This window comes from Sander vitreus, chromosome 3 (assembly GCF_031162955.1).
Source record: "Sander vitreus isolate 19-12246 chromosome 3, sanVit1, whole genome shotgun sequence".
Taxonomy (NCBI): domain Eukaryota; kingdom Metazoa; phylum Chordata; class Actinopteri; order Perciformes; family Percidae; genus Sander; species Sander vitreus.
Window position 1 is genome coordinate 26,310,187 of NC_135857.1, and position 23,489 is coordinate 26,333,675.

The 23,489-nt window shown below is 40.0% G+C and overlaps 2 protein-coding genes across 2 annotated transcripts; one reads left to right on the top strand and one right to left on the bottom strand.

Annotated features, from left to right (window-relative positions):
* The first annotated feature begins 376 nt into the window (after window positions 1-376).
* Window positions 377-8,220, top strand: mrps22 (mitochondrial ribosomal protein S22). The gene is made up of 8 exons (XM_078246726.1): window positions 377-528; window positions 1,297-1,454; window positions 1,541-1,705; window positions 2,232-2,375; window positions 4,623-4,706; window positions 5,264-5,409; window positions 5,604-5,712; window positions 6,286-8,220. The coding sequence occupies exons 1-8, from the start codon at window positions 402-404 to the stop codon at window positions 6,376-6,378; spliced, it is 1,026 nt and encodes a 341-aa protein (XP_078102852.1). The 5' UTR covers window positions 377-401; the 3' UTR covers window positions 6,379-8,220.
* Window positions 6,793-22,510, bottom strand: LOC144515685 (coatomer subunit beta'-like). The gene is made up of 22 exons (XM_078246725.1): window positions 22,398-22,510; window positions 21,534-21,671; window positions 21,276-21,362; window positions 19,896-20,022; window positions 19,597-19,745; window positions 19,035-19,181; window positions 17,399-17,498; window positions 17,152-17,294; window positions 16,440-16,645; window positions 15,467-15,577; window positions 14,955-15,043; window positions 14,742-14,848; window positions 14,068-14,211; window positions 13,263-13,393; window positions 12,161-12,368; window positions 11,764-11,874; window positions 11,213-11,427; window positions 11,008-11,100; window positions 10,616-10,796; window positions 10,267-10,338; window positions 8,686-9,738; window positions 6,793-7,981 (listed from the first exon to the last, which is right to left on the bottom strand). The coding sequence occupies exons 1-22, from the start codon at window positions 22,398-22,400 to the stop codon at window positions 7,898-7,900; spliced, it is 3,699 nt and encodes a 1,232-aa protein (XP_078102851.1). The 5' UTR covers window positions 22,401-22,510; the 3' UTR covers window positions 6,793-7,897.
* Window positions 22,511-23,489: the final 979 nt, after the last annotated feature.

Below are 23,489 nucleotides of genomic sequence, written 5' to 3' on the forward strand. Positions count from 1 at the left end.
TATTATACTGACCTTTTATTGTTATTTTACAGTAACTATCTGGTGTTTTGTGGTGTTTTACATGTTTGTCTGAACATTTTTTGAATCGTGTAGGCTACTACATAAGAAAATGTTTGCTTGTTAAAGCACCTTTTCTTTGCTTATAGGGCCACAGATATAAATAAAAATACACAGCAGCCCTGAAAACCTAAAGTCTGTTTCTTCTTGTTTTAGTCTGCTTGTTTTGTCTATTACACTGTTGATGAAATGGTCCATGATATACCGTGGGAAAGAAAAATAAACAAATGACATGTGTAGTCTATGAATACATACACAAAAACACACCACACTACATATCCCATCGCTAGGCGGTTGAACTGTGAGGTGAAAGGTCAGGCCGCCTTGATGAGGTAATAACAAACATGGCGGCGCTCGGTACAGCACGGTGCTTATTTCGGACCTACTCTCGGGTGAAAAATGTTCAAAAGAGCAAGCAAATACTGGTCAGATGTAGCGTCAGGACTCTTTGTAGCGGAACACAAGATAACGGTATGTTTAAATGCAATGAATATCATTGCAGTTCCATTGTTTTCTTAACTATAACACTGACCTTGTAGCATGTTTCGTTAGCCTCGTTACTTTCAGTGCGGGTGTCAAACTCGCTTAACAAATCGGCCAGTTTAAGATTGCCATAGTTATTTGCAAAGATATAGGCCGTGTAGAAGAATGTTAAATATATTGTACAAACAAATAAAGTATTTCTATAAATTCGGCGTTACTGTAGTTAATACAACGATAGCAGCTTTGTAGCTAGTTAAATATAATATTAATGGTTCATAGCGCAAGCAGACCCACAGCGTTAGCATACCTTTCCAATCGATAACAACGTTAATTTTGGCAGAGATGGAGATGGCAGAAACTGCGGTCAGAATAATGATGGAAGTTGAGTTTTAATCACAAGTTGTAGCTAGCTTGCTGTACAAATTGCATGTCGTTTTGAAGAGGGGATACATTTCGAAAGGTCGTAAACCAGTAATAGCTACAGCTTTTTCTATACGGAAGGAACCTAACTTTACAGTCAAATATGGCAATTTGTTAACAGTCTGGTCTGTTTTCTTTTACTACAAGTTAGAAGAAGTATTAGATCTTTTGTAAAGCTAACTCGTTAACGTTATAGTTACATTCCAGTCGTGACCATACCACTGTGGCTTTAACAGTAACGTTAAACAATGTCAACCAATTTGAAATGAGCTAGATAGGTAACATTTAGGGCATATAGTTTGTGCAAGGGATTAACTTGTGTAACCTTTTCTCCAGCCCTCTTAGACAAAACAAAACCCCAGTTCACAGATCCAGCTGTGCAGGACATCCTCACCAGGATAACAGGCCTGGACCTGCAGAAAGTGTTCCGACCCATTAAACAGGAACTGAAGCTGCCCACATATAAACTCATGACTGATGAGCAACTGGCGCAGGTGCCCTTTAAATAAACCATAATAGCCCCTGTGCACACATGTCAAATTAACACATGTTTAATCCAATCACTCCTGTGTGTTTCCAGGCAGTGGAGTTAGCCACAGAGGAGGCTAAGAAGTTGCTCCAGATGCCGCCCGTTCTCCCAGAGAGGAAGCCCATTAACGATGTGCTGTCTGAGGACAAGATCCTGGATGGCATGGACACAGCCAAATACGTCTTCACAGACATCACCTACAACATCCCACACAGGGTAGACACATGTTTTTTTTTTTTTGTGTCCATGTGTTTAATGAAGTTGTAGGGGTGATTTCTTGAAGCATGCCACAGTACAATTAATGAGTCAATGTAGGTTTTATAGCGTGAACATAAATAAGCCCAGGTCAGATTGAATGACTTACAAATGTTGCCTGAAGAAGACAGTTCAGACTTAGAAAGCTGTGTAGTTGCTCACATAACTGTATAATATATAAGCATGTTGAGTTTCGTAGTCAGTTGGGGGCTAATGTTAGGCTGCTATTACAAAAGAAAACTATTTTAAATTGGAAGATCACTCCAGGTGCTTTTTTGGCATTGATGTCAAACGTGTATGTGCTCACTGGACATCAGTGTTTCTTTTGTTTCATGCTAAATCAAATAGCTCTTTTCTACCTTTTGATATAATACAGATTTAAATTGTGATTGATGAAACTCAATTTGTTCTTTGTTAATGGACTCTGGACTTTGACATTGCTTAAATGTATTTCTATATCGACTTTACACGCTTTGTTTTACCCCAGGAGAGGTTCATTGTTGTACGGGAGCCCAACGGGACCCTTAGAAAGGCGAAATGGGAGGAGAGAGACCGGCTCATTCAGGTCTACTTCCCCAAGGACGGACGCAAACTCTCTGCACCTCTCATCTTCAAGGAGGAGAACCTCAAGGTAGGGAATGTCTAATGACCGTCAAAGGCTGCTGTTATCCCTGCCTGCTGCCTCCTCCAGTTATACTTGGAGGTACTAAAGGTTTTATGTTTCTGCGTCAAATTGACGGCGTACCCCCACAGACCCCTCTGCGTCGACGCGAACCCCTCTCCGAGCCCTCCGCCGTAGCTCGATGCGCACCTCCAAAAAATTTTAACTTCGCATCGAGGTGACGCAGACCGCAAGGACTGCGATTGGTCAACTCGTCCTGTGTTTTGATAGTCGGTGTTTCAAGCAGCCTACTGTGGGGAGTAGCAACATGCTAGTTCACTGACATAAGCTTTGCAAATAAACTCAGACATATTTGGTTACAATGACGGGGTTATCCGTTTGTAAACTGTCTAGCCTATATGTCAGTAACGGTTTGAAATTAGCACCTCGCCAGCAAGCAGTACTTTGTGGGCAGTTGTGCTAAAGTTTGCTTGCTAACATAACATAAACTGTCTCTCTCTCTTTCGTCGGAAATGGCAGAGTTTCGCAATTGACCCTCCGGAAACCACACACCCCCTAGCGTTCTGGCAGTGAAATGCACCGTGATGCAAAGAAAACGCGCTCAACCCCGACGCAGAACTCCGAAAGGGTCACGACCCCGTAGGAGCGACGGTGTAGCTACGGCGAGGAGTTGCTGCAGAAGCATAAAACAGCCTTAAGGGTAGATACTAGGATCTGAGATGACTGTCCTCCCTGTGGTGACATGAAGACTTGGATTACAACACATGACTATAAAGCTTTGCCTATGAATAAATAGAGCCCAGCAGTTGTGTGCAGTTCATACTCATTCCTATATTTGGTGATACAAAAAAGATGAAATGCATAATTTCTTAATGACTAAATTAGTGTTAGCCTGTCTCCCCAAACAACACCCTCTTTCTTTCCTCTCCACTTTTAATGTCCCCTTTTTCCTGCTGTTGCAGCCTATTTGACCTGCAAAGCCAATTGGCTTTAAATATTGCTAAGGCCGGTACACCTGTTTAGGTCTGTATACAGGTACATTGTTTCCGTTATCCACGTGTTGTATGAGAGTTTCAAGATGTGAATAGCAAACTTATTAGCTTTGAATACATCTTCTGCCTGTTATGTTGGGCACTTTCTTTTTCTGAATTCTCTACTGTAATTTGAAATATATACATTATTATCCTTTTTCTATTTGCATATGAAGCCAGCATCAGCTCATAATCAGTCATCAGAAGGCCCTGAATGCTCACATAGGTGTTTTCTTTTATGCTGGCTGAACCTGTGCACAGGCTGAAGTTGGATGGAGTCAGTGTTTGCCCTAGGACTTTTTCCAGGGGGGTCGGTGACTCCACCAAAAAGTTGTTGACCGGAGGGGTCAAAAACAATAAAAACTAAATAAATAAAAACATTGATTTACACATCACACAACTATTTATGAGGGTGTCCAAACACTTAAAGGTACAATGTGTAACATTTTGCCTAAAAATGACTTTATCTATGTTTTATATTTTGTTGAGTTGTCTACTTAAACTATCCCAAATGTTTCCCAACACTTTTCAAACTCAGAGAAATCTGTTATTTTATTTTAATGACACGGGACGTTTCATTTAGTCGCCTGTCAGTGGCGTCATTAAACCCTTGACCCCTCTGGTTCCTCTAACTTCCGTCAAAACACGGCAACCCAGATGATACGTTCGAGAGTAATTGTAAATCATACAATGCCACAGAAAGAATAAATCGCAGTAACCGTAATACAGCTTGCTTTCTGCCACACAGCATCATTGTGCAATTGATTACATGCCACTTACAACACAGTAATACAGCAGAGACCTTATTTATGAAACATTTCAATACCGTTATTCTCAGTGCTTTTGAGAGGTGCGGCAAAACGCCGCATTTTACGTTGGAAAAAGTCCCCAAAACACCTGATTTTGAGAGGTGCCGTAAAGCGGCGCTTATTACGCCATAGAATGCAGCGTTTTGCCACACCTCTGGCAAAAATCGCTGAGAAAACCGGCGGTTTTGCCTTATTAAACACTGTTAATATCGGTGTTTTAATCGTGATCAAATATAGGCGAATTGTGTCACTTTTGTCTTTCCATAGCCAGTTTCATTGATTATAGTGAAAGCGTAGTCCTGCAAAAAGGGCCAATCGGGCAAATTAAGTGAAAACACCTGTGTGGGTGTCCAGTGAGTGTCGAGAGGCTTTCATTTTCTCATTTGTTGACCCAGTTAAACATCTCTCTCCATTAGATGGTGTTTTCCCAGGACCGTCATGAGGATGTGTTGGACCTGTGTCTGGTCCAATTTGAACCAGACTCCTCAGACTACATCAGGGTAAGATGACATTGCTTTTCCTGTTATTTTGACCTGATCACCAACTGCACTGGAAGCTGTAGACTGTGTGTGTGTGTGTGTGTGTGTGTGTGTGTGTGTGTGTGTGTATATATATATATATCTCGCCTGATACACCATGACATTGCCACAGTCGGTACTATATTTTCTTTGGGTCACTTGACACAGCGTGTAAAATGGAACAAGAGTGTGCATTGGAAGTATATGAATTTGCTATGAAGGGCATTGGGCTGTCCAGTGAATTTAGGATCTTTAGTTTTGTTTATTGGTTTACACATACTACAGATTAATATACACATAATCAATAAAAGTTGTAATGGAGAGATGCAAAAAACCCTCAGAGGGGCTTAATCTGGGCACTCTCCAATGCATACTCCATTTAAAATAGAAACAAACTAAAATACTGAAATAAAAGAGGAAAAAAAGAAGCCAAAACTAAAATTACACAGAATATCAAAACAGAATAAATACAAAGCGTAAAATAATATTTGGAGTAATATTAGGAGTTATCATGTTCATTCTATGTGCCTTGTGTCTAGGTACATGCAGCCACCTATGAGGACCTGGACAAGCACGGCAAATATGAGCTGCTGCGCTCCACCAGACATTTTGGAGGCATGGCCTGGTACCTGCTCAGCGCTCGAAGGGTGGACGGGCTTATAGTGGACATGCTGAAGAAAGAGCTGTGAGTTTGTGTGTGTGTGTGTGTGTTGAATGTGTGCATGGTTAATACAGGTTGATGAGGGACTGTTTTTTTGTTTTTTTTTACACTTGTACCGTCACTGTACCTGCTGGCAAAGAGCTGTGACCTAACACTCTCTCTCTCTCTGTCTCTGTCTGTCTGTCTGTCTGTCTGTCTGTCTGTCTGTCTGTGTCCAGGCTCCACAATGCGGTGAGCCTAGTGTCTCTGTTTCACATGGTCCACCCCCACAGCGAGTCAGCACAGGAAGCTGCCAGCCAGCAGGCCACTGGCGCCGACCTGCTAAAGGTGAGAACAACTCGACATTGACTGGAAATATCTGCCGACTCACAGCTCTATAATACACTTCTGTTCACTTTTGCTATGTGTATATTATGTATTGCCATTTGATCCAGAAATTGCCCAGGTCATATAAATTGTGTCCCTCAGGTATTAGAGTAAAATCAGGAGTCAGTGTAGCTCTTCAGGTCAAGTGAAGGCTGTCTCATCTAAAGTTTCCTATGTGAGAGGGTTTGGGAATGTTTCCTGCGTGGGAACTGCGGGGCCAAGCCCAGGACACATCAGGTCTTATTAGCGCTCACAGCCCCATGGCCTTGAAGCAGTGGGGAGGGGCATTGAGAATGACAGCCATTTAATGTGAAAGGTTAGCGGCAGGAGACACGGGTGTGTGTCTGTCTGCTGCAGTCACTATCACACAAGGCCTCTCATTTAGTCATGCTTGATAGTGGAGCACAAACCTAGCTGTGTTTTATTAGTCTGCCACTAAAATAATTAATACTGTGCTAGTACTTTTTCTGTTTTTCTTTTGCAAAGCCCCAACCTCAAAGTAATTTTGCTGACCTCTGACCCTTGTCCTTCTAGATCTATGCCCAAAAGGAGTCCCAGAGGGCGGGCTACATCGAGCTGGCCCTGCAGGCGTATCAACAGATGGCTGCTAAGAGCTCTGCTGCCTGACTGGCCCACTCTTACATAGAAATATACAAACCTATTCACAGTGAGGAATGGTTCACATAACAAGAGGAACTAGGACTGAAAACTGCCTCCACTATGTAAAGTACAGCTTTCTATTCTTTCACTGTGTGAGCCGAAGAGTAATATGTGCTCTTTGAATGAAAGGAAAAGCTCCACACGTCACAGCTATCAATTTGAAGAATTAGCTTTTAAAGTTCTTGTAAGATGCACAAAGTTAGTCATTTATCCAGAGAGAAGTTGTATAAAACACTCTCATATTGTCTGTGTATTACATTTGGACTTTTGAGTCAAAGCTGATATGTTAAGTCACATGATGATGTACATAATAAAACAAAGATCTTTGTACTCATGTGACATATTGTTGGAGTAAAATAACTTGAGGCCTGGACAACACCGAAGACTTTGATTGAAGCTTGTTTTATTTCACTTTTCAAGTCTGGTTAGACATTACCATCTATCCTTTTTATTTTTTTAAAGAAAAGGGGAGAATAATCTTTAAAAAAAAAAAAACACACGTAAGGCACTTATAAGAGAAAAATTCTGTAGATTGTGTATGAGTTTACTGTATCTGATCAAATACAAGCAGCAGTATGTTGATACAAGCTTAGAGAAGTAAACATGCACCAAACTTAGGAAATCAACAACAAAGAGGTAATAAAGAATATCTCAGGATCAAGATTATAACTAAATGGGGATTTCTCCAAACCGTGGGCTTGTTTTTAAAATAAAATCATGACACAGGCAGCCTCGTTCCAGATTGAAATTCAAGAATACTGCTCTGATTAGCTAACGGGAATGTCAGAGAGTTACATTTCACTTTAAGACTAAAAGCAATACTCAAACTGGAAGAATTCCTAAATGGCTTGGCTAAGACCCTAATCAACAGTAGTGTTTTACTGTATGAGGAAGAAGAACAGGTACTGAGTAATTCTTCATTACATGCTGGTGCATATACAGTCAGCTGGTAAAGTATACATCACCGAGAGATGGAAAAAAATTCTACCCCTAAAATATGGATTTTTTTATTGTAAACTTTAAATTAGTGATGTGAAATAACTAACACAAGCTGTCATGATGGTTGCAGTATTGTTGAAATAGCAAATGTGTAGTATAAAAAACATTACCAACAACCGTCTGAACTGGATTTTTAACTGGCTGTAATATATCCCAAATTTCCAAACAAACACCTTTCTACTTCTTATCCCTATTTCCCCTTTAGTACAGAAGGCCACCGCATTGGTTTGGTCTCATATTCAGTTTAACTACAGTCTGGACCTGGCAGAATGGTTAACCAAGGCTCATTGTGGCCTAATTTAAGGTTAAACCTTCTTGGAGTCCTACAGTACCACACGTTTACAAAAAGCAGACTAGGTTCTTCTTATTATATCGTGTCAGTCTACAACCAAGAAAGCAAATGCTTTTTATGTAACCTGAAGGGTTTTTTTGTGTTCTTTGGTCACTGGAAAAACAGGTTTGTCTCCCAAAAGATTCCTCCCCCTAGTCACTCAAAATCCTCATCCAGGTTGATATCTGTGGTGTCGATATCTTCTAGGTCAAAACTGTCCAGATCCAGATCATCCAGGATCTACAGGTAGAAAAAAAATGTGTGTAGAAATCAAAAAGCATTGCATTAAAGGACACACGAAGTTCACGGCTACAACTGGATGGATTTTATTTAATAAGCATGCCAATATTAGAGCCCGACTGATATATCGGTAGGCCGATATTAGGCGTTTTCCAAACTATCAGTATCGGCATTTTTTAAATATTCATTCATCAGAATCATTTATAATAACAAATGATTCTTATAATTGAACATGAAGACGGACGAAACACCCTTCAACCATGTTATGAGTGTTGGCGTTGCATAGTTTGTCCACCAGAGACCACTCTACAACGTCCCTGTTGGCAACACTCTTTGATTTTTTTTCTTCTTTTTTTTCCAAAGGACTTTAAGTTTCATATCTTAAGTTTATTTTTATACATTTTATTTATCAGAACTTTAATATATTTTGACGTTCCTCTGTTCTGTTGAGACAATAAAACAAACTATTCTTTTTAAACTGCATTATTATTTTAGTGAGGACTCAAATAACTACAAATAACTAATGAGGAAATTAAGGAAATCTGTTTTTTTCTGCATTTTTTTTTTTTTTTAAATATATATCGGCCAATATATCGGATTTTTAAATCGTCAAATATTTGTATCGGTATCGGCCTTAAAAATCCTTTATCGGTTGGGCTCTAGCCAATATTAGTACATTTATGAGATTAAAAACTGATATTTACCTCATCATTCATCTCTGCCTCGAGGTCCTCTGCAAGTTCCTCAGCTCTCTCAGGATCTGCCTCCTCCTCCGCTACCTTCCCCTCTACGGGAGCTGCCGTTGGGGATGAAACCTCTGGCTCAGCCTGCAGAGGCACAGCAGGCTCCGCGTTGTCCTCTGGCTTTACAGGGAGTGCTTTGGTGCGTTCCTCTTGTTCTGGTTCTTGTGCTGGGACTGGCTTCAATGCTGGCATTGTATCTTCCAGTGGGTCTAGCAGTGGATCAAGGGCCAAATCTGAAAAAGTTTGGACTTGAACAGGCAGATCCAGCACTGGACTGGCTGTGGTTTCAAAGGAGATGAGCTCCTCTACTGCGACGGGTAGTGCTGCTGTTTCTGCAACAAGTTCCTCAGTAACAAGAGTCCCTTCTGCTGCTGTATCTATGATGGTTGGTGCTGAGGAGATGATACCTTCTTCCAGTTTTTCATACACAGGCATTTCTTCATTTGCTATAGATTCTCTTACATCTGTATCACCTATCAGAACAGTGCTGACTTGGACATCCTCTGTTGCTATGGTTTTTGTTGTCACTGTCTCACTTGATGTTTTTTCTGTCGCAATGACCGTTTCGGATTTCGTCTCGATTAGATATGTTTCAGATACACAGGCAGCAGGCACAGCATCAGTTGCTGGAGAAACGTCCTGAACATCTGTCTCAGCTGATGAGCTGACATCTTCCACGGGACTGGATTGAACCATCTCTGGCTCCTCGGGGCCAATCTCTGTGGTGGTCTCCAAAATGTCTTCCTCTACAGAGACTGAAGCCTCCTCTGATTTAGCGATGGTGTCCGCCTCAAAAGACACAGATTTTGCTTGCTTTGCTCCAACATGCTCTTCTGTTACTGTGACAGGCAGAGAGGATGCTGCTGTTGGGATGGATTCTTCTTCTGTTGCTGAAACAGGATCAATATTCTCCTGTTTTAGTGGAATGGGTTCCTCCACTACTGCGGTTTCTGCAGGTGCAGCCTCCATCACTGCTGCTACCGTGACGATTTCATTTATGTTCTTCAACACTTCCTGTATATAGATCAAGCAGAAATACAATTGTTATACTTATATATTACATTTTAAACACTGATGCATCAATGTGTAAGCAGCATTTTGCTGTTGTACGTGCCGGAAGTGGAGCTAGTTTTAACTACTTAATATAGAGTTATGTAGTTTAGTCCAGTGGTTTCCAACCTATGGGTTGGTCCCCTCCATAGTGTCACAAGATGAATCGGAGGGGTCATAAGTTTATTATTGAGAGAGGAAAGAAGAAAAAGCAAAGCTCCGCTACACATATTTGTTTTTATCTTTTGTACCGTGACCAATAATTGTTTCAATGTAGATAGGGGCCTTTCAATATTATACCACTATATAAGTCACACTTGAAAAGATGTGAACCTATCCTTTAAGAGACCAGCCACTATCGAAGGCAGAAAATAATCTTCCAATAGCTGTTTGGCGTTGAGATATTCATTCAGTAACAGCATATATTTAAAATTTTGGTCAGAAGTTCAGTAAAAGCACAAATGATGTAGAGGGGCAGGTTCTGGTCCTCACCTCTGGCTTAGTGATCTCTCCTTTGGGCACAAAAGCTGCAGATTCCTTCAGGACATCACGCTCCTCATTTGGCTGAAGAATAGAGAATCAGACAAAATGTAGTCTCAAACATGATGCTCAAAGCATGGACAGTTGATTCAGATGATTCAATAATAATAAATTTGAGAGCAGCATTTAAAACAGCATTTGAGAGAACAAATCCAAATGCAACAACTGAAACAAAAAAACTGCAACATTTTACAACTTGTGCAACAATGAACCTGTTAAAAAGTTCTGTACATCATTTAGGATAAAATCACTCCTCCGTCTAATAACGTTTTCAAGTTGAGTTGCTCTGACTTCCACTGACCATGATGAGTGGGTATTCTGCAGCAGGCCTGACCCTGACATGAGTCTCCTCCAGGTACTCCTCAGCCAGCAGGGCTTGCTGGAGGCCAGGGAACAGGTTGCTATACTGGGAGGGGTCAGCCAGAGCATCTGCTGCCTTCTGGTTAACCTTGGACAGACTCTCCTTCCACAGCTTCACCACCCTGGAGGGAGGGAAGCGTATACGGCTCACCAATGATGCATAATGTAATAAATATATACACAAAGATATAGATATTCCCATTATCAAAAACTTTCAGGAATTGCATAACCTTTCAAGAGATTTTGATATGGAACAGATTGATGTATGCTCACAGACACAGCCAGTACAACATTCAGGCACATATGTTGTGTATTCAATAAAAACAGCTTTACCTTGACACATGGCTGGGCAGATATGTTCTTGCCAGAAATGCTGCCTCTGGCAACCGATCTGTTTCGATGAGAAGGTCCAGACATTTGTCCAATCTGGGCAAATACAGAAAGTGGTCATGTGCCAAAATTATTATAACAAAATTGATTAAAATCTGGATTTGAACATAGATCCCTTTCCCCTCTCCCCTCCTCTTCTTCCACTCACCTTCCCTGCAGGAAGTAGGTGAGAAAGGCCACGTTGGTCTTCCCATCCTTCTCTGCCCCATCGGCCAATTTTCCCACCATGTTGGCGTTGCCCGAGGCGGTGGCCAACAGCAATAATCCCCCATAATCCTGAGCTTGGTGCAGACACTCCTGAGCCAAGCTAAACTGGCACTTTGTAGTAGCGAGCTCTGCCAGCTGCTTCCATTTCTGCTCTGACTGGAGCCCCCCATGCCAAGGTGCCAAAGAGACAGAAGAGAGGATTATCACAGGAGGAAAAGCATGGACCTCAACAATACACTGTGAAGCAGTTACTTAGTATGGGAGGCCGGGCCAGGGTTGTGACTCACCCTGTAAGACTTATATAGTAAAAATGACTGATTCTATATATATGATCCTGCATATTACAATTCAATTTCAATTCAAGTTATTCAAGTTATCTCAGGATGGTTTACAGTGTAGGTCTAGAGCACACTCTATCATTTACAGAGAGTTATTATGTAGTATGGATGTGGGACAGCTCTCGTCTTGTTTTGTGTGTATTTGTGCTCTGACCTCTGCCTCTGAGGCCAGTTGGTAGGCTATCTTGAGCTCTCCCAGCTGCAGGGCCAGTTCAAACTTGTGTTCTGGGTCAGTGGTCACAGCCAGGGCCTGCTGTCTGAAGCCCTACACAATGCAAGAAAACACAATAAACAGTTAAATACATATTTTATTCCATATATTCTGCTCTGTCCAACAGTGGAAGATAAGATATGTGAAACTATGTGAATTTGAAAAAGTGTTTCAAAGAGACTACACGAGAAGCAAAACCATTCCCTTGGTAAATATAAGAAAAACACAAGAATTCTGCCCAGGGGTTCTACTCCATCTGGCTGCCTGATGTTCTGTAAATTATGCACTCCTTAGCCAAATCCTGAATTTATAGGCAGTTCAAGCAGAAAGAAAAATGTACCTGTTTCTCCAAAAAGTGGGCTACCCTGGCCCTCTGCTCCTTGGGGATTGTGGGTAGAACCTTGTCGGCCGTGCTGAAGTCCCTCCTCATGACAGCTGTCTGGTACTCCAGCACTGACAGCAGCAGGGAGTAGCTGATGACATTCAGCTCCTTGTCTCCGAGGTAGAGACGATCGTCCTTGGGGATGTAGCCCAGCAGATACATGGTCCTACACATGAGAAAGACCTGTTTTAAAAGGCACTTCTTTGAGATTTTGTTCATGGGATCTCCAATTTACTGGATAGAAATGGACAGCAAGAGAAAGGTGGACGGCATGAGATATCAAGTGTCATCAAGTGAGAGATTAAAAGCCGTACAGCAAATTTTCCCAGCATGCCAGGGGCATGGCTGTAACGAGGATGATGGCAGAGTGCAACTAGGGGTAGACCGATTATCAGGCCATTTTTTGGCAGTTTGCAGATTATCTGTATTGGCGTTTTATATGCCTGTTAACCGATAAAGTTAATTAATTAAAAAGTGTGCTGCTTTGGCTGCGCTATACAGTAGCTCTGTGTCTGTCCCTCTGCTTTGCTTTCAGTCAACACTGAGTCTGACTTAATGTCCCGCCCACAACACTATCTATCTTTTACTGTGTTTCCAATTTATTAAATAATTGCATAAAGCATTTAAACCATTTTGTGTGGGAGTTTGGAACATTCTTTTTGACTTAAGCATTTCAATTTTCACTGTAAATGCATATGGGTTCCACATATCGGTTATCTGTTTCATTAACTACTAATAATCGGTATTTGTATGTGCCTTGAAAAAACAGTATCAGTCGATCCCTAAGTCCTTTTATCATCCTGAAGAACATTTGATCTCCAGCAGGCATCAAATCATAACTGGGTCGACAAACATACTGACAACAGCTACAAATACAGACACATTCTACACCACAAATAAAAACAAGGTACACCTGGCACACCGAACCAGAAGCTAAACAAACTAAAAACATTAGAAACAGCACAGTAAAGAAATACATGTTAACTTAAGTCAAGTGCTGAGATGAATACACCCAAGATGGGTACATCTTTGTAAAATGACATGTAAACATGCATTGTACCTGTCCAGGTGAGCAATGGTGATGATCTCTCCTCCAACATAGTAGTTTAGTCTGTTGAGAGAGCTGGTGTAGATGAAGCAGTCTCCCACCCAAACCCCTGTCTTCACTATCTCTGGAACTTCCCCCAGCACCTGGTCAGCAGGAAGAAACAAGAAAGACACAAATAATCATTGGAAATAATTGTTAAACAATTCTTAAAACTTCAACAACAACAAAATAGACATAATTCCTCAGCAGACTGCACAGTGTTACTATAAATTGGATGTAGGATCAATTTAAAGCTATGGTCACCCCCATGAGGAATTCTAAGTAATGACAACAAAACTGGCGGCGCGTCCACATGATACAAGCCTTCAGTGATTGCGCACCCCCACCCCTCCTCTACACTGTTGCTAGTAGCCAAGGAGGACACGGATGATTAAAAAAACATGATGGACTCTTCAGAAGAGGTAATTATCTTCACTCGAGTTTCTGTGCGGGAAAGTCGCCGGACGACACAATCTTCTGAACATAGTCATACTGAGAAATACAGAGAGAGTTGTGTGGAGTTGATAGTCTTGATTTGATTTGTAGCAACTCATTTGGCAATGGCTTGAACGTAACAGACGTTCATTAATATCAAAAAGTTACGCACTGAAGCTTTAACAACAAAAATAAAAGACACCAAAGGCTGGATCCTTTTTAATTAACATGCAGTAGCTAATACATTTGTTTTGTATTTTCATCATGTGTTTCTGGAGATTATGTTCTCCAAATTACATCCCTGCACAATTGTTCAGGAAATACACTACTACGGGTCACTGACCTCAAAGGCGCCTTCTATTCCATCCTCTGTTATCTCTTCCTTGGACTCCTGGGCTGCTGCCACTTTCTCTGGTAGGTAGCGCAGCACAAAAAAAGACTCATCTGTACCGATACACACAAGCTCCCCAGAGTCGGACCAGAAGATCTAAAGACAGTAAGATAAGATATTATAGACAGACGGCTGCAGATGTAAGAGCTCGGGATCGACCTACACTGGTTTTTTTAAGATACCGATACTGATTATTAGTAGCTAATGAAACCGATAACCAATATTTGGAACCAATATGCATTTACAGTGAAAATTAAAATCTTTAAGTCAAAATTAAGATTTGGGAATGTTACAAACTCCAGCACAAAACTTTGTTTAAAAGCTTTAAGCAATAATTTAATAATTTATAAACTTTCAACATAATACACAGTAAAAGATAGTCAGATAGTGTTGTGGGCGGGACATTAAGTCAGATTCAGTGGTGAGTGAAAGCGAAGCAGAGGGACAGACACAGAGCTGTAGCGCAGCCAAAGTAGCACACTTTTTAATTAATTAACTTTATCGGTTAACAGGCAAATAAAACGCTGATACAGATAATCTGCAAACTGCCAAATAATGGCCTGATTATCGGCCAGGGTTGATAATCAGTCTATCCCTAGTAAGAGCCGTAACAGTATATGACCCACATGTTTAGGTTGGATCTCGATACGGCGGATCAGTTCACCACTCTCCCAGTCGTAGAAGGCCAAGCCACTGTTTGACCTCACGCCCAGTAAGAAGCCACCAAAGATACCTGTGGGACAGGATACCAAGCATTAGACTATACACACACATATACATACTGCATCCTCACACAACAATTTGTGGTGTCAAATGACAAAATAGGAAATAAAACTCACCTTCAGTCCCAAAGTCAGGTTTAAAAGCCTTCTTCTCTTTGAAGTTCTTAAATATTCTGACCATACTGCTGCCTTCCCTTATGGCATACCTATGAAAATAATGTACACACTTAATTATAATGTGCCTGACCACATCAAAGAGGGAAGTTAATTACTTTTATTACATATATTTGACAGTTATAACTAGTTGAAGGAATAGTTCGACATTTGGGGAAACATAATTAAATCAATGCCACCCTCACGTCCACATGCCTAATATGACGCTAAAGCCAAGAGACGTTAGCCTAGCTTAGCATACTATAAAGACTGGAAAAAGGGGTAAACAGCTACCCTGTCTCTGTCCAAAATAAAACATAAAAAAACATCTTTATGCAAAGCTAATTGCCTGCTCGCTCTGCCTTCATATTTAGCATACAGACATGAGACTGGTATCAATCTTCTCATCTAACTCTCGGCAAGAAAGCAAATAACTGTATTTCTCCAAATGTCGAACTATTCCTTTAAGTACTTACTGTGAAGAATCATGGGCCCAGACAAACTCTTGAGCTGAGCCAAAGCTCTTGTTCCTCAGGGCCATGGCAGTGTAGATGATATACTCCCCATCTCCACACACCACTACAAATCTGCAAATACACAAAACATACATATCTGGATATAACATTATATTTTGAAACCCAGACTAAACCGGATACACACAAGTCTCATCCCAAAAGTATCAGGTAGGCACCACTTTCTTTTAAAACCTGTACTCACCTGTGTCCTGGATAGTTACACTGTGGTTAGACACAAGCATACAGTACAGAGTGTAATTGTGTTGTTACTCCAAATCATATAAAAACTATATCTCAATAGCTCAAACCAGGAGATACATCAATCAAAAAAATCAACCCTATGATATGCATTTTGTACAGCAACATACATAACAACTGTATAGGAAATGTCCATAATTTGCTCTAGAATGCTTGTCAAATAAAAGGCCTTCACACATGATGAATATGATAATGAATATTTAATGTGTAGAAGATGAATGTAACTTCGCCAGAAGAGATGTTATGAGAGGGCTGGAAAATAATACTTTATGTAATTGAACTACATCATCCCAATCAAACATTGTTTTCTCGACCACTATTTAGCAACTTCTTAAAATTTCTGTCCCAAATTCACTCCATATAATAATGGACAGGTTGATCATCTTCACCTTCCTTTAAAAAAAAAAAAAAAAAGACCTTGCCAGTACTCCCACAGATATCGTGGTATACAGATATTGAACGCCAAAGTACACGTTATCAAGAGCTCGTTATCCTTTCCAATTTTTCTGGTAAGTGTGGGTGTATATGAATATGAACAGTGTTATAGTGACTTGTACAGTCTCAGAAGTAAATCAACACAGACCAAAAATCTGTGTCAGGGGACAAAGTGCACATTTTGGTAAATGGGAAAGGAAATCTATAACCCACTGCTTCCACCCACAGCCCATTGACTCACCTCCCGTTAGGGCTGTGTTGGATGGTCTGGGGGAAGATCTCACAGCTGCCCATGTCTTTAACACCCAGCGACAGCCGCTCTCCATCTCTGATCTCACCCATGGTCTCCCCCATGGACTTCAGGTTGGCCTGCTGCACTTCGGAGTGGTGAGCCCATATGATCTTCCCACTGGAGTCCATGGACATGGCTGGCTCCTCCCGCCCCAGCTGAGACAGAGAGGGAGAGGAAACAGGAGGATGAGGGGCAGGTTTGGTGGTGAAAAGGAAGGGCAGGTCAACAAATATTCCTTCGGCTTACACGATGCAATCTGCTAAATAATATATTCCAAATGAAGGCGTATTACATGACGCAAGACAGGCTGTGTCCTCTATTTCATGGGAATCGTGGGTTTTAATAACTAGACGTGGTGTTTCCAGTTTAAAATTGAACGTTACATGTTCTGTTAACAGGAGATTATTGACATTATTTCATCAGTCAGTGGTTTCCAGCTGCTGTCCTCAAGGCCCATATGAGTGGCTCATATCAGTCTGCTCCTACATGTTTACCAAAACCAAGACCTTTGTATTTGTTAGAATTGGTCATTTGTTATTTAAGTCATCTACGTGAGGAATTAGGGAAAACAGTAAAGTATTATAGTGCTTAAGATGAAATATATGAAAATGTAAAACTTTCTGGGAGATAGTGCTATATATTAAACAACAACACAGTATACCTTGATGATGATGCTGCCTTCATCATAGCCCAAAGCCACGCTGTTGGAGCCAGGCTGGCCACATATACACCACACCCTCTCCATGCTATAGTTGAGCGTGTTTTCCAGTCGGTAGGTGTTGGAGTGCCACACTCGAACAGTGCCTTACGGAAACAACATAGAGGTCAAATTGAACCAAGAAGCTGTGGTGGTTTTGGGCAGGTGTGTTATGCAACTTTAAAATGTTTCATTGAAATACACAACCTACCATCCTCAGAGCCTGTGAGGATGATTGGCAGCTCAGGATGGAAACAGACACAGGTCACATTCTGGGCGTGACCCTCCAGGGTCTGAACACAGGTTTTGTTCTGGTAGATAAAGACACACAGCACATGCACTGGTCACATAATGTCACCGACAATTAGGGGTGCAAGATATATCGACTCAATATCGTTATCTCGATATATCGAAAGTGTTGCAATAAGTATTCAATATTTTTTATTTTGTGGAGCGCTGCGTCCCGTCCGTTGGCTGTGTGGCTTAGTTGTGTTAGATTTAGAGCTAGTTTGAAACGCTATAACGATCATGTCTCATTGGCCAGTTAACGTGCCACTTGCACATGTTAGTGCACGTCAGTGCACGTGTCCACTACGTGACAATCCCTATGGAGCGAACAGTGTGACGTGTGTGCATATTTCGACAGAGTGAGAGCGTAAGTGAAGAAATAGATAGAGACAACAAAACGGAACGAATCAGAGAAGAGTAAGAAAAGTTGTGTCCTGTTCTCTTTATTTATATATTTATTAAATATTGTACAACCAGTAAAACATGTCCTGTTCTGTAGACATGGTCCTTATTTATTTATTCATGTTGTACCAGTCCAATATGACTGACGATGATGAATCTATTTTGATGCGTTTTCCCGTAACTTTGGTAATTTTACATATGTTTAAAAATATTGAAATTAATATAGATATCACAATATTCATAATCGATATCACTTTGTCAATATCGTGCAACCCTACCGACAATACTGTACTATGCTTTTTATATCAAAGCTGCTCAGGTGTGCATGTTAATATATAACATTGAATATTCATGTTAAGAATAATATGCACTACAATCTGCTACACAGAATCGTATGCAAGATATTTAATGCATTCTTGACAAAATCATAACAATTTTAAGTTTTCAGAATACTACATGATGAATCCTTGCTAAATCTGTTTTATTTTTGAAAATTGAAACGTTGCATCGTAGAAATACAGTCCTGTTACTGTTTTCACTACAGACAACTACACCTATTTCTGCTGTTCTTACATTTATATGCAATGAGAATCATGGGAGACTCGCTGGAAGACATGTACAGCTCAGTTATGGAAGAGAGCGGGCTAGCAAGAAAGATATTTGTTTGGGATAAACACATTTCTGACTCTCAGTCAAACGACATTGTTCAACAACTTTGGTGAGGCATTACGATGTAAAAAATGTCAACATTTGTCTGTTAGATCAGAGTGTACATTTAGGATGATAACATAAGAATATGGTTCTGAAAATGATGTTGTATATAATGACCTAAAAGGTAAAGAGCTTTACGTGCCCAGTTCAGATCTGGTATTTTACCACTTGATGTTAAAACTGGACAGTTTTTCAGTCTGGAAGAAGAAAAGTGGATTTGCTCAATGTGTGGTCTGAATGATTAGATCAAAAAAACACAAGGCACTGTGCAATACTTGTTTAGTAATATAAATACATATCAATGATGCACAAAGATTGAGTTGGCAGTTCACATACGAAACAAATAAATCAGAGTTACTTGGAGCATGGCTGGGAGATGAGAAAAAAAGCCCATTATAAGGATTAACTTTAGGCTTGAATTAATTCTTGTACAGTTCATTTGGTACCTGATAATCCCAGATCTTGACCAGGCGGTCATCGGCCCCTGAAATGAGGTAGGGCTTGTCTCCTCCGCTGTAGTAATCAATGCAGTTCACCCCCTTCTCATGGCCCTCCAGAGTGAAGTTGGGAGTCTTGGAGCCCAGCTGCCACACCTACAGCAGGCAGAGTAGAAACACGCAGTGAGCAACCAAGGAAAAGTTATGCATTTGACGAGTAATAGAATGATTAAAGGATGCTTTGTAGAGCATTGTAGTATCAGTATATCAATGTTATTTTCTAAATAGTGTAAGCAAATGAGGCCTCGATGGAGATGATTGAAAGCCTCTATCTCACAGAAGTGGTGTTGTTAGTGGTAGTGTTACTTAAGAAATTGAGACAATATTTCCCATGAACCCTGTTACATCTGGCTGTGAAGGAAATTGCCCCACCTGTTCCTCCTTTCTGTCTCTTTTACCTTCATTTAAACTGGAAGAACACCCACCACCTTCTTCTGTTTGTGCCCTCAACCGAATTTCTATTGTGTGTTCTTACAAGCATTTGCATGTGTGCATGTGTGTGTCAGTGTACCTTAACAGTTCTGTCCAGAGAGGCGCTGGCAAACTGGTTGTTGTCTTTTGGGTTAATGACAATCTGCATGACGTAGTGAGTGTGTCCCTCAAACACTTGACCACACGACCATTTTCTGTCCCAGTCCCACAGCTTGATCAACATGTCATCTGAACACATACACAAACACACGTAAAACACGCTGAATGTGCGGTATTTTTCTAGTTACGGTTAGGAATGCTGGAAGTTTAAGAACTCCTCGTGTATAAAATTAGGTTTAAAAAAAAAAAGCATTTTTTTCATAAGTAGATCTTTCCTACCACTGCTGGTGAGGATGTAGGGCTGTGTAGGGTGGACAACGATACAGCGGATGTAGTCAGAGTGAGCCTCAAACATGTGAACTCGCTCCAGAGTGTTGTAATTAAACACCCGGATCTGCATATCATCCTGGGGACAGACCGAGAGATTGACAAGTTCATTTGGCCCTAAACAAAACACTGATTTATCTGGCTAACGTCACTGCCTCCAAAGAGGAGTGGCAACAGAGCAGCGCTGCTTAATGCACTGTAGTACAATACTTAGGGTAGAAAACCATTGGGTTACCAATCCAGCCCAAGACAATGGGTTATACTGACCCAGTGTTAGAAAACAACACGCTCAGGTTTGACCTTAAAACTGTCACTCATGTATTGTTAGTCGTACAAAACGACGTGCATGACGTTCGCAACGGCAAAGAATACACATACAGTATAATTAACAATGAGTAACGTAACAATGACACGTACGTTAAAAAAGAGCTAGAGCAGAAACCTTATGTCCGTATATTTCGATTACAGTAACTTGTCTTGGGTTTGATTGAAGGCTCAATAGCTTTCTACCAATTTCAGTGTAAACAATAAAGAAATGCAACTATCTTTGGAAATTCAAACATTTAAAAATATTTTACGCATTAAAAATGACTCTTTATTCTATGAGGAAAAATACAGATAAATTGAACTGACTTGAGTTACTGAAAAGAGATTATTATGCTCATTACCAGTTCATTTAAACTTTAATTTCTTGTCAATTAACATAATGAAAAGCAGCAGTGGAATGTAACTAAGTACATTTACTCAAGTACTAAGTACAAATTTGAGGTACTTGTACTTAACTTGAGTCTTTTCTTTTCATGCCACTTTCTACTTCTACTCCACTACATTTCAGAGAGAATGTTCGTACTTTTTACTCCACTACATTCATCTGATAGCTGTAGTTACTAGTTACTTTACAAGTTAAGGTTTTTGCACACAAAACACATGTAGTTTATAAAATCTGATGTTTTCTTAAAATTAAACTACCAAACAATATAACGGCCTACAAGTCCAGCTGAAATGATTCGCCGATTAGACACTTAAAGAACAGCTTGGATTGTTTCCAGTTTCTAAAATGTGAGGATTTTTCTGCATGGACAACTTCTACTTTTAATACTTTTTTTTTTTTTTAGAACATTTTACTGATGATACTTACTGCACATACTTTTACCGAAGTAACATTTTCAGTACAGGACTTTAATAAACAGTATTTTTACAGTGTGGTGTTAGTACTTTTATTTAATTAAAGAATCTGAATACTTCTTCCACCACTGCTGAAAACAAAGGTAACTGACATGAAATGTAATTTGAATACATACATTAATGCTACAATTGAGTCACAATACTTACTGCACCAGCAATGACCCAGTGTTTCCTGGCTACAAACTTGGCTACTCGGACAGGCAGGTCACACAGTTCAAAGGTTTTCACCATCATCTACAAAACACAGGAGTCAGACCAGATTAATATTATACAGACTTCATTTCCATCGGATAATCAAAAGCTTGGATGAAGAAATATGAAGTGATTGTGTATGTGAAGGAATAGCTCAATTAGCGAATGGGTGACTGATCAAAGAAGTGATTGAGTGATTCATTTGTAAGGGACCTGTGTCTCATGGTTCCAGACCACCACAGTGCCGCTGTAGAGGCTAGCCACCATCCAGGGCTCAGTGGGGTGCAGATCTACACTCTTCACTCGGTCAGACCGAGCAGTCAGCTTCCGCTTGATGTCCAACCGCAGAGGCTATGATATAAAATAAGAAAAAACAGAAAGAATGATGATTAAACAAAATATTTATATTTATATTTATATATATATATTAATCAGCATCAATCGAATCAGGTAACTAATCAGCTCATCTCAACAATGGTGGATGTTCTTTGGCAGAAGATTGTAAAAACACTCAATAAGCAGCCTGTATTTTGAATGTTATAGTATATGTATGGCATGTTTTGCATTGTAGGCACTTTTAATTCAGAGTTGACGTACATATTTTAAGGAGGAAACATTTTTTTTTATTCTGTTTCAGGTTTTAGAGTAATGGAGGGGGTGTGTCTGTTGATACTTCCCATTGCACAATTTACATGCATGACGCCTGCTCCAGAATGACTGGTCCTTTCAAGTCTAATCATGTCAATGAGCATTAGTAGGCTTTTTTTATTTGTTTTCGTGTAATGGGATTAATGCATGTTAAAAATCTGCCATAAAAAAATATAAAACTTTTTCATACAACGTAAACTTAAAAATGTTTTTCTGTGCCGCTGTGCTGGTCTTTGTTGATCATAACATATGTGCAGTTTTTTTTTTTCGCTTATGTTGTTGCTGCGTGTACGTATACTGTGTTTTGAATGGAGTTTCTACATGTAATGTGGTTTATGGATAGTGATAGTACGCACATGGGGTACATGAACAGAAACCAAGAAATAAACAAAGTTATGGTAAAGCATTTTGTGTCTTTTTTCCGCCTACCATGTTTCCACGTCAGCGAGTCTCTGCAGTGCTGTCCAGTAAATTAACCGGCTTCCCTGTTGCCCTCGACGGGCAGGCTTCGACTCGGGGAACTCGGTGGTGGAGAAAGTTTGTAACCAAGTGAACATGAATAAAAACAGAGCAACTTCCGGTATTTATTTTCACAATAAACCTCGAAGCTGAAAAATGTAACAAATTACACAAAACTATATTACTAGCCTGAATGAAAGAAGGACGGCAAGATTTAGCAAAACCTAAACTTTTAATCTAATAGTCCAAATATAATCTTGTAGTTCACCATTAATCAGCTAAATTAAATGTAAATGTTAAATGTAAAATTATAATAATAACAATAGGCTATTATTATTATTATTATTATTATTATTATTATTATTATTAGCAGGGAATTAATTGTCAGCATTGTAATAATCAAAATCAGAACCAGCTTTATTAGCCAAGTATGCAAACAAGAAATATGACTCCAGCTTTCACTAGCTCTTATTCATGTACAGAGTTACAAGAAGAACAGCGAAGTAATAGTTATAGTTTGTTTAGTTATATAAACAACAAATGGACATGAACATCCCAGCAAACACATAGCCTTTAGGGAACGTTCCCTAAATGTTCTCTGAAGGTAATACCTTTAGGGAACCTTCCCAGAACGTTCACTAAAGGTAAAATATTTTGGAACCTTCAGCTAACCTTCCTGGAACGTTCTCTTAAAGTTGTTTTTGTTGAACTTTTAAAGAACCTTTAGGGAACGTTCCCTAAAGGTTCTCTTAAGGTTCTCTTAAGGTTATTTTATTTTTTACCTTCAGCTAACCTTCTATGAACGTTCCCTAAAGGTTCTGTAAAGGTTAGTTTTGCAGAACCTTGAAATAACCCCCAGGGAACATTCTCTAAAAGTTCTCTTAAGGTTGCATTTTTTACCTTCAACTAACCTTTAGCATGTTCCCTTAATAACGTTTCTGAATGCAATTATACTTGTTACTGTGATTTGCAGTAACAAGTAGTCTTTAAAGAGTATGATGTTTTCATTTCTCGATTTGATATCTGACCCAAAAATACACAGATGTAAATGGTCATGTAGCA

Bases quoted from the DNA above. Each gene is read 5' to 3' on its own strand.
- mrps22 (XM_078246726.1), top strand. From the start codon at position 402: ATGGCGGCGCTCGGTACAGCACGGTGCTTATTTCGGACCTACTCTCGG. The intron at 1,706-2,231 runs GTAGACACATGT...GTTTTACCCCAG, and splicing joins CCTACAACATCCCACACAGG to GAGAGGTTCATTGTTGTACG. The intron at 4,707-5,263 runs GTAAGATGACAT...CCTTGTGTCTAG, and splicing joins ACTCCTCAGACTACATCAGG to GTACATGCAGCCACCTATGA.
- LOC144515685 (XM_078246725.1), bottom strand. The intron at 17,499-19,034 runs GTACCAAATGAA...TTTATCTACCAG, and splicing joins TCAAGATCTGGGATTATCAG to AACAAAACCTGTGTTCAGAC. The intron at 10,797-11,007 runs GTAAAGCTGTTT...CCCTCCCTCCAG, and splicing joins CTGCCCAGCCATGTGTCAAG to GGTGGTGAAGCTGTGGAAGG.